Source organism: Caloenas nicobarica, chromosome 2 (assembly GCF_036013445.1).
Source record: "Caloenas nicobarica isolate bCalNic1 chromosome 2, bCalNic1.hap1, whole genome shotgun sequence".
In the NCBI taxonomy this organism is placed as follows: domain Eukaryota; kingdom Metazoa; phylum Chordata; class Aves; order Columbiformes; family Columbidae; genus Caloenas; species Caloenas nicobarica.
The window spans coordinates 63,750,927-63,766,580 of NC_088246.1; the positions used below are offsets into that span (position 1 = coordinate 63,750,927).

The following is a 15,654-nucleotide window of genomic DNA, read 5'->3' on the forward strand; positions in this document are numbered from 1 at the left end:
CCTGGCAGTATTATTTGTGTCCTAACAGAATAAGAGTTTAAGAGTTCAAATATTTCAAACTAAGATTGGGAATTTTTTTTATTTTGGTATTGAATGTTTACAAATACATATATATGTAACTAATTCTACTGAGAAGTTTTAGTCCTGAAATGCCTTGAAGACTAGAGCCTTTAGGAAATAAGCTGGTCTCATTCTAGGATGTAAGAGTTGCTTATTCTTATTCCTTTTAAAGAATTGAGTGAAAATGGAATGTCACGGTTTTAGCCTCCAAAATTCTTTTTGAGTATGTTCAGTAGGCACTTAGTAGTTTGGCACCTAAACCTCCAAATACATCAGTGCCCGTCTCCCAGTCTATCACTGCAAGCACCTAGTGGTGTTTGCATTATCGAGAAATAAAATGGAGATCACTGTCTTTTTGGGTCCCTCCTGGTTTCACCTGTGCAGTGATCGTGAACCGGGGTTGTCTTCTCTGTACATGTTCACCTCTGGCCTGGTGTGCTGAGTTGGCTGGGACTCAGACTGCTGAGTTGGTTAGAACTGGCGTATCTCCTGTCCTGTGCCAAAATTTCAGTTATCTAAATCACCCAAGGATGCACCCAAGACTTTGTCTCTCTGCAAGGCCTGTAAAGTTGTCAGTGAACTTTTGTTTCTCTTACAAGAAGTTACACAAAGCTAAGCAAAGTTAGGCAATTGTAATGTGGATTAAGGGTTCTAAGTGTTGTGGGTCAAGGGTTTGCCCTTTAAGTGTTAGCTCCTTAAGTGTTAGTTCTCTAGGTATTAATTAGTTAAGTGTTAATTAGTTAGATCCCTGTATCAGCACCATCAGAGTTTGTAACCATTTGGCAACAATTCTTTTTTATAATTTTTCCCAGAGAGATCAGTAAGCTGACTGCCTCATTGTGTGACTACATAATCACTTCTAGCCAAAGCAGGTGTCAGAATGCTTGGCCAGAATTGGGATGGGGTTTACTTTTTGAGTGAAAGTAGATGTCAACTCTAATATTAAACGTAATTGCCCTAATGCTAACCCTAGTGTAAAGGACATAAATCTAACCTTAGCCCTAACCCTGCACCTAATCCTAAACCTTCTCCTCTGTGCTCTCTATGGCCAGAGCCCAGTTCCAAAATGAGTGGCTGTCAGTGCAAACTAACCGGAATGGCCCTAAATCTAACTCTAACCCTAGGGGTCCCAAACCCAACCCTAACCCGAAATATCTAACTCTGTGTGATGGATACATTCAACCTACCCCCCCAAGCGAAACCAGCAGCAGTTTGGTACAGGCTCCAGAGGAGGTAAAGGCCTGAGCTGCAGCTGGGCCAAGGTCTCCTTTTAGGAAAGCCACAAGGAAGCAGAGCAGCACTGAACACCGATCAGTTGTGGGTGTGGGGAGTCTTGTGCAGACCTTTCCCACTGTGTGTGATTTGACTATGAGCCAACTGCTTTATTCCATAAATGTGACAGCCTGGGTGAGCTACGGTGAGTTCTCTCTGCTACACAGGCTGGCTCAATGGCAACGATCTTTTACTGCTCACGGATCACTGGATGAGCCAAAATTAAGTTTCATATTGCTCATTGAGCTTAAGTAACTGCATATTAAATAGAATGAATCACTTAGAATTATATGGTCATGATTTTAATATACTATCTGCTTCATGTTACTTAATAAGATGAATTTGCCAAAATCTTAAGCTGTATGTTGTAAAGTTCTAATCATATCGCCAAACTTGTATCTACTTAATCTACCATCTACAGATCACCATGGACACCTGTGAGATAAGGCCTGTTTTGCACTTTGCTGAACAAAATAGAATTAATTCAGACAAAATATAAACAACATTTGCAGCTAAAAAGAACAAGGACCTGTTTGAGGTCAGTGAAAGGAACCAATGAGAAGCAAGAAGATGCCAGATTCAAATATTAGGGTCAGAGTTAGGGTTTGGCTTGGGGTCAGGGTCAGTTTTAAAGGTCAGGATTAAATTTAGGGTCAAGGGTTAGTGTCAAGGATCAGGTTCAGTGTTAGGGTCAGGGCTTAGAGTTTGGGGTCAGGATTAGGAGTCAAGGGTCAGGGTCGGTGTGCTTCTATGTGCACACCCTTGTGCACATTGTATATGGGTGTGTGTGTACACATGTGCATGTATGTTGGTGCATGAGTATACACATTTGCATGGACAAGTGAGGTCATTTATGTGATTGTGGGTTTGCTTGTGCCTGTGCTTGATGTGGAAGCGTGTGTATATATATATACGGGTGCATGCACACAAATGTGCACACACACCCCCACACATGTATAGACATGACCTCACATACATTTTTGTCTGCATGTATGTGTCTGCACAGACAAACCCATTCGTGTACATGTTCACACAAATTCACACATGTATACACATGCACCCACAGACGCGCACACGCTTTCACAGGCACCCAAATGTATATATACATGCATCTTCATGTGTGTGCACAAAAGAATATGCTTGTTGACACACATGCACCAATATACACTCACACCTGTGGGCAAAAATGAACCCACATACATGCACTCGTGTGTACACACAGCCACACACACACGTGTGTCCGTATACACATATGCACCTGTGTGTGCACACATTTGCTTATACTTGAGGGTGTGTCTATACATGTGTAGATGTGTTTGTGTGTGTGCTCACACATGTGCTTGTATGCATGTGTGTGGAAACTCATGTAGTGTGCATCTATTGGGTGTGTGTGCATATGCATGTACATCTGTGTGTTTCATTCAACATGAGAGTGCTGTAAGGTCGGTGTGGGTGTGTGTTTACACATGTACATATGTGCAGACACACACGAGTGTAACTGGGTGCACGAGCTTGTCCCTTGATGTAGATACATGCAATAGATAACTGCTCAGCAAGGCTCCCATACAAACAAACCAGAACTGAAAGTTGTTGCTGGCAATGACTTTCCCTTGGTAGGCACCTCACAGATGCACAAGAATGCAGAATCTGCTGTTGATTGTAAGATATTCCTCATTAAGACATAAATTGCCAAAGAAACAAAACACAGCGGTTCTCACACGTGTGCGTGTATGTGAGTCTGTGTGCACACAAGTGTGAATGTGTATGTGAATATATACAGCTTTAAGTTTGTATGCACGCTTGTGTGCATAGAGGTGTGTATGCACATATGTGTATGTGTAAGCATTTACATGTAAGTTAAGGCATGCATATGCACATGTGGGTGCATGTCTACATGCATGTGAGTGTATGTATGTGTGCTCAAAAGCATTTTCATGTATGGGAGTGCGTGTATATACCTGTGTAGGTCTGTGTCCATGTATACACATGCATGCATGTCCACACATGTGAATATGTACGCATTTACATACAGGCATGCATGTACCCACACATACGTGCACACACGCACCCAAACCCATGTAAACAACCACAAGCATACATGTACAATCATATGCACTACAACATACATGCGCATGTGTGTGAACCCACACTTTGTTGCTCTTTGCTGATATGATCGGCTTGGTGAGGGATATCTTGTTGACCAGCCACATACTATTAGTGTTTGAGTGTGCATACGCACACACCTAGCCACATGCTGTGCACACACACAAGTCTATCCACATGCAACAAGATAGATACACACCTACATACATGCAGGTATGTGTCCACACACCCACACATATATACACACACATGTGCACACAGGCATGCATGCACAAGTACTGGTGTATACATACACCTGCACATTCATGCACACACATTTATGAATGCACAAAAATGCACTTACATGCAAATGTACACACCCATGTATACGAGCAGGTGTGTAAACGCACAGGTTGCTCTCCATTGGTGATATGATAGGCTTGGTGAGAGATACGTAGTAGATCAATGGCAGAGCATTAGTTTTCATGTGACTGTGAAGAGTTTGTGAGGCCAGAGTGATTGCCAGCAAAAACTTACAGTTCTGGCTTCTTCTCGTTGGACCCTGCAAGCAGCCGTCTGTTGCTTGTGTTCAAATACATGGACAAACTTGTGCACTCAATCACTTGCACATGCATGTCTACACTGATGAACAGGTGTGCACACACAACCACCTACACATGTGCACACCCCCCACATATACCCATATGTCATGCACACACGTGCACACACAAACTTATATAGCTACAAACGTGAGTGCACGCACAACCACATATGTGTACACACATGCAAAAGTGAACCCACATTTGTATACACAGGCAACCACATATATGCACAGTGTATCCACAGGCACGCATACATGCATACATACATGCCTTGCATTCCACTGCCTTGTCTTGCGTTGATTTCCTTTCCTTCACTTGCTTTGCCTTATTCTGCCTTACCTTTGTCTCGTCTTACGTTCCCTTGCTTTTGCCTTGCCTTTCCTTCCCCTACCCTTGCCTTTATCTTGCCTTGATGTCGACTATCCTTGCACTGCCTGGCTTGCCCTTGCTTTTGCCTTGCTTTATTTGGCTTGCCTTCCTTTACCTTTGCCTTGCCTTGCCTTGCCTTGCTTTGTCTTCCCTTGCCTTGCCTTTGCCTTGTCTTTGCTTTGCATTCCCTTGCCTTGTCATGCTTTTGACTTGCTTGACTTGCCTTTTCCTTTGGTTGCCTTGCCTTATCTTCCTTTGCCTTTGTCTTTCATTCCCCTGCCTTCCATTGCCTTGCCTTTGCCTTGCCTTTCCTTGCCCTGCATTCCCTTCCCCTGCCTTTGCTTTTCTGTCTCTTTCCTTGCCTTCCATTGTCTGGCCTTTTCTTTCCATGCCTTTGCATTGCATTGCCTTGGCTTTGCCTTGCTGGCCCTTAACTTGCCTTGCCTTGCATTGAGTTTGCTGTTCCTTGCCTTGCCTTTGCCTTTTCTTCACTTGCTTTCTCTTCCCTTGCCTTTGCCTTTCTTTTTGTTGCCTTGCCCCACCTTGCCTTTCTCTTGCCTTGCCTTCCCTTGCATTGCCTTTGCCTTGTCTTGCCTTGCCTTTGCCTTTCCATGCCTTGACCTGCTTTACTGTCCTTTGCAGGGAATGTTAAGATTGGATATTAGGAAAAATTCATTCATGGAAATAGTTGTGAAGCAGTGGAACAGGCTGCCCAGGGAAATGGTTGAGTCACCGTCCCTGAAGGTGTTTAAAAGATGCATAGCAGAGGTTATTAGGGACATGGTCTAGAGGTGGATTTGGCTGTGTTAGGTTAATGGTTGGACTTAATGGTGTTAAAGGTATTTTCCAACCAAAATTATTCTATGATTCTAAGAAACTCAAGATACAAAGGCAGGATATCTATCACAAAACAAAGCTAAGGACAGGATTTCCACAAAGGAGCTCCTGTCACCACAGCAAAGGTAATTGCCTGCAGCTGCTTTGAAGTTCTTAAGCATTTGGAAAAAATCAGCTCTAAAGTTGGAAATTGTTTGATTTAAAACAGAAAAAAATACATGATTCCATTCCAGAAGGGTACAAATTTGCACTCACCCCAAATATATCATTTTCTCCCAACAAGTTCTGAGGTAAATATAGTTTTGTGTCAGTAAAATACTGTTGTCATATACTAGCAATATTTTATTGCAGTTCAGCATTTTGGATTCAATACTATTCAAAGTACTGTTATACCTGTTATGTATTTTAGTTTATACTGTATTTCATGCAATAAAATTTTAACATGCAGATGTAAACAATAAAACTTTTGCTTCAGTCCTATTAAAACGCATTTTAGAATATCACAAAAGTTTGAAAATGCTTGCAGACTTCTGCAGAGCAGTTGGCTTCTTGGGAAAGAGATCCAAATCCTTTCTGCACATGGATCTGTGTGCTACAACTGTTTGTCAGTCATTCACAGCTATTCTGCATGAAGCGATGCATGCACACCACTTTATAATGCAATGCCCTCTATACTCCAGGCTCAAACAGAATATTTGAAATAGACATAGTGCTGATCCTCACTGAGCACTAGAACCATGGCCTCTACGTACTCCTCCTGGCCCAGAGAGTCATAAATAGGCAGCATATATATGTAATACTGAAAAGGGAAGACAGACAGGAGTTTGTGGGAAGCAGAAGAAGGAGGAAATAAAATAAATGGGCGAACCAGGACTGGTTTTAGTCAAGGAGAAAGCAGGGAGATGGCTGCGTAGGTAACAGTCTTCAGAAGGCATCTAAATATTCCGAAAAAAAGAACTGATCTATGAACAAGCTGTCTGTTTTGTTTGTACTGAAACGGGAAGGGACTGGCTGTTGTATCACAACATGCTTCTAAAAAGGTCAGCCTTCACCTCCAGGTACAACCTGTTAGCTGGTCCTGCTGCCAGAGTGGAGGAATCACTAGGCATAGGTTTGCAGCTGCTGTACATGGAATGTCCTCTCCCAGCAAGAGGAAGTGTCACTACTCATCCCAAAGGAGTAGAGCCTTGGCCTAGCAAAATTCAAACCACTCATATCTGGCTGAGAAGTCATGGGTCAAGTCTAGGATGAAAAGAATGCAAGGTCGGAAGGAGGGAAAGGTAAAGAGCAGAGGTGAGGACAAGGGAGCATGTGGAAGTCTGTCCAAATATAAGCAAGACCATATTGGAAACCAATTTCTGGCATTTTCTAAATCATAGCTGCTTGGCTCAGTGTGTTAGATTACTTTTATTTTTTTTAGTGCTCTGTAAACATAAACAGGTCACATCCATTCACTTTTAATTTTACCATTGTATGTTTAATCAATAAAACATGTTAGAAGGAAGAATATAAGCTAAGAAGACATCAAAAAATCATTTAAATGCATGCTGTGCAACCTGTAAGCCATGCTTAGCATTCAGTCTTTTTTTTTTTTACTGTAAACTAGCTTAGTTTACAATGATACCTCAACTACTGCTACGACATTCACTTTCAGTGCTGTAAAATCAAGTTCTCATGAGCTGTTAAAGTATATCTAGTGGCAGAGTGCTGGGCATTAACCTGAGCATCCTACTTTTTTTTGTTTGTTTTGGATCACCTAGAAGCTAACCAAGTCTCTAGTTCTACATCAGAGCACTTTGGGCCCTGTTGAGTTGACAGAGGCTGTCAGCAGAGATCTAAAATTGGCTGATAATAGGTAAGATTTGCTAATATCTTCCTGTCTGGTCTGTCTACAGCATTACAGGTGAGAAGCTGGGAAGACTCTGACACTTGCCTACTCCTCCATTATAGTACCCTTCCCAGATTTGTTCTGTGGCCCCTTTACCCACGTTCCAACATAAGTGTGTGTGGTTGTCTGGGATTTTCTTTACTCTGTCATGCAAACACATTTCTTGCATTGTAGCTTGCCAAATAGATGTGATTCTTCCAGGCGCTGGTTTTAATTACATAGCAGAACAATACACAGTTCTGGCAGAAGAGGGCAGTATTTTATGCAGATGAACTTCTGGTTACTCAGGAACCCACCTTCTCCCTTTTTGAAATTGGCATTGGATTAATTTTTCTGTGCTGTTTTTGACACTAGTCCTAGACTTTCTTTAAAACATCTGAAAGCATTAGGGTACATTCTACCAGCCAATAAGCTGATGCAACAAAGGGGGTAACCTGAGGCACTTACCTGCTGACATCACACTTGTAGCTGTACAGCACTGTGCTGGTACGGCTTTGTGAAATTAACTTTGCAAGAGCTTCAGCAGAGTCCTCATAGGCTGCTTTGTATTGCTGGGGGAAGGCAGCCAACAATTTGGTTTGCTGCCTCCTCAGTGCGGAGCTTCACTCCTCACCAACACAATGTATTAGACAAAACCCTGTGCAAAAGGAGGTTTATTGTGCTTGTCTCTGTAGAAGAAAGAGAAGCACAAGGGAATGGAGGCTGTTATACATCCCCCACTTGGGAATGTACTGGATAAAACACAGAATGGTGAACTTGGAAGGCCAAGGGCAAAACCAAAAACTGTTTTGGGGAGCCATAGGTAGAGGATATGTGCAAAATTTTTGGGACATCCTGCTGGACTTTTGAAAGGACTTTCTTGTCTTTTCTGTATGGCTACAATCCTCATTGCCAAATCCAGAGGAAACTGTATAAGAAATCAGCCAAGCTTGGACACCTATTGTTTGACTGAGAAACAAAGTGCTTTTGTGTAAAATAATAAGCTATTAAGGGTCCTCCCCTCTTATGAGATCAAGTAGTGCTTATGTAAAGTATATGCAATAGATATAGCATAGCTCAAATGCCTCAAATGATCAGAGGTTATTCAAACAAAAGTAAATTCAGCCAAGAAATTAAAGGAAACTCAAGACTTTTCAATGAAGGTACAGTTCTAGAAAAGAGTAAATTAACTTTTGATTTGACAGAGCATTTTATCACCACTGTATTATGCCTTTAACTCATTTTGTTAAGAGAAGTAGTGAACTTTTCCACAGCCTCTTTGAAGGACTTGATCAAGTAAGCTCCCAGTTCATTGTTCGTCTCCTGAACAGCTGCATCATAACTGCCAAAGAGTGGAGTTGAAGCCTTCACATCCTCCCTATTTGCTTGGAGTAAAATGAACTTAAGCTCCTCTGCTACACTTTCATATTTTTGGTGATCAAATCTGCAGAGACTGGCGTCATCAATTGGGTACGTGATGCCAATAGGGTAGCAGTCCATTGGAACTGGAAACTCCACATTTTTCAGCATTGGCAACTCACAGAGAAATGTAAAAAGTTGTTTAAGTGCATGGGATGACAGTGGGTTTCCAAGAAATTTAAACTCCTGTAGTTTCTGACAAGGACTTAAACCTAAAATCAGCATGTTGACATGAGTGTCTTGAATGTTACAGTCCTCCAAGGTAAGACTCATGAGCACTGAAGAGGAATGGCTGAGAAGCTTAAAGAATGTTGATGGGTAAAGGTCAGGTATATCGTGACCACTCAGGTCCAGGGCTTCTAAGTGATTAACATGGAAGCTATTGGCTAAATAGGCCATATCAGCATGGTTCAATGAGCAATTAGAAACATCCAGTTTCTTCAGCGGAGTTTTTAGTGGGCTGCAGAATTAAAGAGAAAAAAAGTTTTAAGGCATAAACCAATGAAAAACTACATTTACAAACTTTCATACAACTATCCACATTCTGAATGCAGCTATCTGACACATTATTTTTTATAAACTCTTTTGAGAAACAGAAGCACGTGCCAACAATGACAAATATAATTTCCTCCTGAAATCAGTTCCATGAATTAGGTCCTACTGTGCATGACTCCAACTGTGTGGTTTTAATGGGGATTAATTTGGTAAAATTCCATGTGTCTATTCTATTATCAGTTATATGTTGTCAGGTGTCTATTACTTGCTGAATTAATAGTAGCAGGTCATTAATACCATAAAAGCATTGGTGGCTGCTTCTCGTAGAAAGCTATTATAGCTCCAGAAATTTAGATCATTTTCATTAAGGAAGGATTCATCCAAAGTGAAAGCCAATTAGTATTCCGACAAGACTTCTGCTTTTGTTTCTAGTTTTGTTTCTACCACGTTTTTAAATGTCCAAGAGGTTTATACATTATATTGTTCTGAAGTTGCAAGAAGACTTTCTGATGAAGAAGGTTGGAAAAACTGTACCTGAGATTATGTGCAAGTATTCTAGCTGAATATAAAATAGTTCTGACAGATGAAAATTAAGAGATCCCTTTCATACATATTAAATCTTGGTGAGACTTCTGCCATAGACTTCAGCTGAATCAAGGTTAGAAACTTGTACTTAATATCTGTCAATATAAGCAGTGTGCCATTCACAACTTACAAATGAAACTACTAATTTTTTGTATAGGAGGAATTTTAGACCAAGGTGATTTTGTCTCAGTGAAGCTCTTGTTTGACTTTTTTTTTTTTTTAAATGCTCTGAAAAGCATACAGTTAACTTATTTTCTATTCAAATATGAACACTGTTTCCTGGCCAGTTAACTTATTTTCTATTCAAATATGAACACTGTTTCCTGGCACCTTGTTATCTTTTCAAGAATTTCCAATTTTTCCCAGGAATTAATAATGAATATTCATGTATTAGCTTAATGTGCAGTACAGAGAAGCATCAGATCTTTCTTGCCTTGAGATCAAAAGACACAACAAACAATTTAAATCAAAGTCTTAAATCAAAGTCTACTATTTCCCTGCCCACCTAAAAATACAGTATCTGCAGATGTTAGTATACTTACTGCCTGTTTTTTAGAGGACAAAAATTCAGTAGAGACCCTGAAAAATACTCAGAATATGACTCAAGTCTTGCACCAAAGGCCAACCCAAGCTGATTGAGATATAAGCTCAAGAATGTGGCAAATCAAAAATGTCTGGGTGTACCTCTCTTTTATGTGGTAGCCAAAAGTATATTCTCATCATACTTATCAGATGTGCTCTGGAATGCTAATAAGAACAGGCAGTTCTTCCAAGTGTGTAAGATATATATATTGGCTTCCAGTTCTCTCCAACAAATACTCTTTCCTAGCTTTCTACTTCCCTTTGTCACACATACCCTGAGATATACTCACTTCCCTTATTCTCAGATATTCTCAGCTTACCGATGGCGCAAAGGGCTGTTCTTTACAGTTTTACTGAAAGCAGGATGATCAAATTACCTGAGGAGTCCCTGTATTCTTCCTGTGAGTATAGAAAATGGCATACTCAGCTCAGTCAGCTGCGTCATTTCACCTAACTTTTCTCCAACGTTAGTGAGCATCTGTTCGTCTGTAGCTGTAAACCTCCGCACATTAAATGTCCGTGCTGGCAAGGTCAAGGACATCAATCGAGGGAAGTGGATACTGTTGAAGAGTATTTCCAAGTGTTCCATTTCCAAGCGAACATTGTGAACAATTTCCAGTTTGCGCAATAAAGAGGGATCAGTGAGTTTTATGATATAGAAGAATTTCTGCAAAGCCAGGTTGTCAGATCTGAATGACACACAGCAGATCTTCAGTGGACAATAGCATTTCTTCAACAGAGCCTGCACTACCAACTCATAGTTCCGCTCTGTAACAAACAAGTCAATCAGCACATCAATACTGATTTCAAAGGTACCTGGATTGCACTGCGTTTGTTGCAGGTAAACAAGCAGTTCTAAACAAAGCTTAGAGAGCAGCTGTGTCCTGGCCCACCTGCCCATTGACTTCTTACATTCACAAAACTGAACTTCAACATCTTTTATACCTGTCAGGTCGACCACTTTCAACCTTTTCATGTAGGGCGAAGGATGATTCAGCACATAGTCTCTCAGCCCTGTCAGACAGCTTTCAAGGCACACTGCGCATGTTCTATGGCTCAGGTCTTGCTGGTAGTCCACAGTAGTTCCCAAAAGTTTTCCCATGTTAAAGTCAACAAGTGGCCAGTTCTCTACCAAGTCATGAATCACTTCCCCTTGCTCCAGTAAATAGCTGGCTTTAAAAAGAAGAGGAAAAAGATTGTGAGCAATACTGCTGAGACTCTTCCTGGCAAACTCTGCATTTGACACGAATGCTTCAGCACTAATGAATCGGAGAGACTTCATTGTGGCTCTGGACTCCTTGCTGTCACAGAGACTGACTTCTGTGTTTAACTAAAGATTCTAGCTGCTTATCACCTTCTATTTTTATCTGCAGCTGCTGTGTGCTGCTAAAGGAAGCCTTACTGGGAAGGCAGAATGAACCGTCACATGCTGATCCTCTGCTTTCTATTTTGGAGCTATACTGTGGTTCTGCAGTAATTAACTGTGAGATCTCTAGTCAGACAGCATTTATTATTTAAACTCTCATATTTATAACAAAGCTAACTCAACTAAGTACAGACCACTGCCCAGCAGGAATAGTAAGATCAGTGCAGTGCACATACATGAGAATATTTCTGCATCTTTATTACGCCATACAAAAAGTCACTCAGGGTTCCAGCTTATAACATGGTCTGTATTCTACTTTCTTCCATGAAAGATGACATGCTGGGGATTCGCATTCTGATTTCAATGGGGAAGATTTCTCAAAGTTAGCATAGGCTTTCTCCTAAAAACTGTAGTCATGGAGAATGACTGAGGTGCTACAGTCTTTGAGCTACACAGTGTCCCTCCATTTTGCCCTATCAGCAAAGGAATAGTTAAATACAGTGGCTCCACTGGAAAAGACAAAAGACTGTAGAAGAGCTCAGAGCCTTGGTGACCAGAACACTCGTCTGTGATAGGAGATTGAGGGTTAAGGACAAGATAAGCTGAACAAGACAGAGTTAAAACTTTCTCTTAACTTCCCAGGCAAGCATCCTACTGCTGTTGCTTTGAGTGACAAATGGACCTTTTTCCCTGTTATTTGAGAAATTGTGGTTTCATTGTAATACGCAATGGGAAAATATTTGAAATCTATTATCTTTTCAGGCCAGGAGAAAAATCTCTCTCACCTAGCTGTCACAAAAGCAGACACAATGTTTCTCTCTTTCTTTCGACCTGGCGCTTTCCTGCCAGGAAAGAAATGTTGGATACCTCCCTTATGGTGTCCTCTCACGTCTTTTTGCTGTGCAACCAGTGGGATAGAGAACGAGCATAGCCTGAGGTTTCTAAGTTACTTGGAACACTTTTATATTTATATTTATGTTTATGTTTATGTTTATGTTTATGTTTATGTTTATATATGTGTGTGTGGTTTCTTGTTGGTTTTGTATTGTTTTGTTTCGCGGGGGAGAGGGGTGTGCTTTACACAAGTTGTGGAGCTTCTTGCTGTACAATTGGGATTTCAGTATATCACAGAATCATAGATTCACAGAATGTTAGAGATTAGAAAGGACCTCAAAAGATCATCTAGTCCAATTCCAATGCCGGAGCAGGAACACCTAGATGAGGTAACACAGGAATGTGTCCAGGCAGGTTTTGAATGTCTCCAGAGAAGGAGACTCCACAACCTCCCTGGGCAGGCTGTTCCAGTGTTCTGTCAGCCTCACTGTGAAAAAGTTTCTTCTGATATTTAAGTGGAACCTCCTATGTTCCAGTTTGCACACATTACCTCTACTATTATCATTGGTTGTCACTGAGAAGAGCCTGGCTCCATTCTTGTGACACTCATCCTTTACATATTTATAAACATTAATGAGGTCACCCCTCAGTCTCCTCTTCTCCAAGCTAAAGAGACCCAGCTCCCTCAGCCTTTCCTCATAAGGGAGATGCTCCTCATCTTTGTGGCTCTGTGCTGGACTCTCTCCAGCAGTCCCCTGTCCTTCTTGAACCGAGGGGCCCAGAACTGGACACAATATTCCAGATGCGGTCTCACCAGGGCAGAGTAGAGGGGGAGGAGAACCTCTCTTGACATACTAACCACAGCCCTTCTAATACACTCCAGGATGCCATTGGCCTTCTTGGCCGCAAGGGCACAGTGGTCACCCTGCTCATGGTCATCCTGCTGTCCATCAGGAGCCCCAGGTCCCTTTCCCCTACACTGCTCTCCAACAGGTCATTCCCCAACTTATACTGGAACCTGGGGTTGTTCCTGCCCAGATGTAAGACTCTACACTTGCCCTTGTTATATTTCATTAAATTTTTCCCTGCCCAACTCTCCAGACTGTCCAGGTCTCACTGGATGGCAACACAGCCTTCTAGCATGTCAGCCACTCCTCCCAGTTTTGTGTCATCAGCAAACTTGCTGACAGTGCACTCTATTCCCTCATCCAAGTCATTGGTGAATATATTGAATAGTACTGGCCTCAGTACCGACCCCTGAGGGACTCCACTAGATACAGGCCTCCAACTAAACTCCATCCCATTGACCACGACTCTCTGGCTTCTTTCCTTCAGCCAGTTCACAGTCCACCTCGCTACCCGATCGTCCAGTCCACACTTCCTCAGTTTAGCTGTGAGGATGCTGTGGGAGACAGTGTCAAATGCTTTACTGAAATCAAGGTAGACCACATCCACTGCTTTGCCATCATCTATCCACCTGATTATACCTTCATAAAAGGTTATATCAACTGGGTTATCCTCTACTAGCTATTGACTGAAAACTAGGTGCAAGACAATCCTGTAGACATCTTTCTTTTTCCTCTGTCATTTAGGAAAAGCCTCGAATAAATGATGTTAAAAAGTTCCTACACCCTGAGCTCAAATCCTTTATTCCTTCTGTTCCCCAGGCCATTCTTTTGTTCACCTTCTACTGTCTGCAGATGACCTCTAACTCTTCTGTTCTGCACCTCCCTTTTCTCCAACAACATTTGTACAAAGTACTTAGTAAGATGCCCTGGGAAAAAGCATTTGAAGGTGCTGGGGTCCATCAGTGCTGGTCACTTTTAAAGTACCACCTCCTAAAAGCACAGGAGCAGGCAATTGCAAAATGTTGAAAGCCAAGCAGGAGAGGCAAAAGGCTGGCTTGGCTAAGCAGGGATCTTTTTCTAGAATTAAGGCAAAAAAAAGAAAGTATATGGCTAGTGGGAGCAAGATTGGGCATCATGGGAGGGCTACATAGATGCTGCTCACCACTGTAGGGAGGAAATTTATGTGGCCAAAGCTCAATTAGAGTTGAAGCTGGACAGTACTGTGAGAGACAATAAAGAGCACTTTAAAAAATATGTTAATAGCAAAAGGCAAGCCAGAAATAACACTGGCCTCTTAGTTGATGAGTATGGTCACCTCACAAACAGGGACATGGAGAAAGCAGAGACCATCAAAGCTTTCTTTGCCTTGGTTTTCAACATCGATGATGGGCTCTGGGACTCCCAGGGCCCCGGGCTGGAGTACCATGACTGTGAGAATGAGAAACTCCCAGGCAACCCCAAACTTGTGTGGGATTTGCTGCACCAGCTAGATCCTTATAAGTCAATGGGGTCTGATGGGATTCATCTGAGGTACTTAAAGAGCTAAACATTTAACACTGGCCTGGGAGCGTGTTTTGACTACCATCTTTTCCAGTCTCTTGACAGCAGGAAGGAGATTTGAGCTTTTAGAACTCCATTCAACCACTCACACTGATTAATTTACTCCTGAGTGATTAAAAGTCTACTTAGGCCTCTGGAAATCAAGTTTGTATAGGAAACACTGTGTGTGTGGTATGTAAGGAGATGTGAATACACAAGATCTTCTGGAATACTGTTGAGAATTGTGCAAAGAAACAGTCCAACAACACTGTCATCCACATTGCCTATGGCAGTGGTCCCTGAAGCAAATAATCTCCTAAACTGAACTCAGGTGTTGTCTCAGAGCTAACTGGATTTCTCTTAACAGAATCTAATAATGTAAGAACTACACAGTGTAATGTTCAGGTATTCAGTGCTCTGTTTATTCCCTAGCATTGCTTTGTGTATCAGAAAGACATACTTTAAGTTATACATAACTAAAAATTGAATTTGTTGGTCATTTTCCCCAATGATCCAATATAGTTTAGATTTAGCTCCCCAGAGCTTAGTGTGAAATTCTCTATAGTCAGTCGTACTCTTATGATAATGGTTAAGATAGCCTGGGAAGGCTTATGAGATTAAACGTTCACATTTTCTGAAGTAGGTTATTCATTTCTATGTCCGCATTTGTCTTGTACTTAGATGCTGTCATTTCAAGTGCACTACATTTTACTGGACTACAGGATTTTTTCATTCATACATTTTTTCATTCAATCAATCTATTTAACAGGTTAAATAAATATTTTACAGTTTCTTCTTCAGTTTGAGGGTCAAGTGATTCAGTGATTAAATTAAAAACAGTGAGCCTTAAGACTTTTCACTCCCAGTTTCATTTAAAGCCAGTTCCTTGCCCTATTC

At 41.5% G+C, this 15,654-nt stretch overlaps 1 protein-coding gene across 1 annotated transcript; it reads right to left on the reverse strand.

The window, feature by feature from the left end:
- Nucleotides 1-6,392: 6,392 nt before the first annotated feature.
- On the reverse strand, nucleotides 6,393-11,476 carry LRRC14B (leucine rich repeat containing 14B). The gene is made up of 2 exons (XM_065628699.1): nucleotides 10,548-11,476; nucleotides 6,393-8,968 (listed from the first exon to the last, which is right to left on the reverse strand). Exons 1-2 carry the CDS (start codon nucleotides 11,450-11,452, stop codon nucleotides 8,323-8,325), a joined length of 1,551 nt encoding a protein of 516 aa, XP_065484771.1. The 5' UTR covers nucleotides 11,453-11,476; the 3' UTR covers nucleotides 6,393-8,322.
- Between the last annotated feature and the right edge of the window lie 4,178 nt (nucleotides 11,477-15,654).

Coding starts and splice junctions, on each gene's coding strand:
- LRRC14B (XM_065628699.1), bottom strand. CDS start 11,452: ATGAAGTCTCTCCGATTCATTAGTGCTGAAGCATTCGTGTCAAATGCA. Junction 8,969..10,547: donor AGAATACAGGGACTCCTCAG/GTAATTTGATCA, acceptor TTAATTCTGCAG/CCCACTAAAAACTCCGCTGA.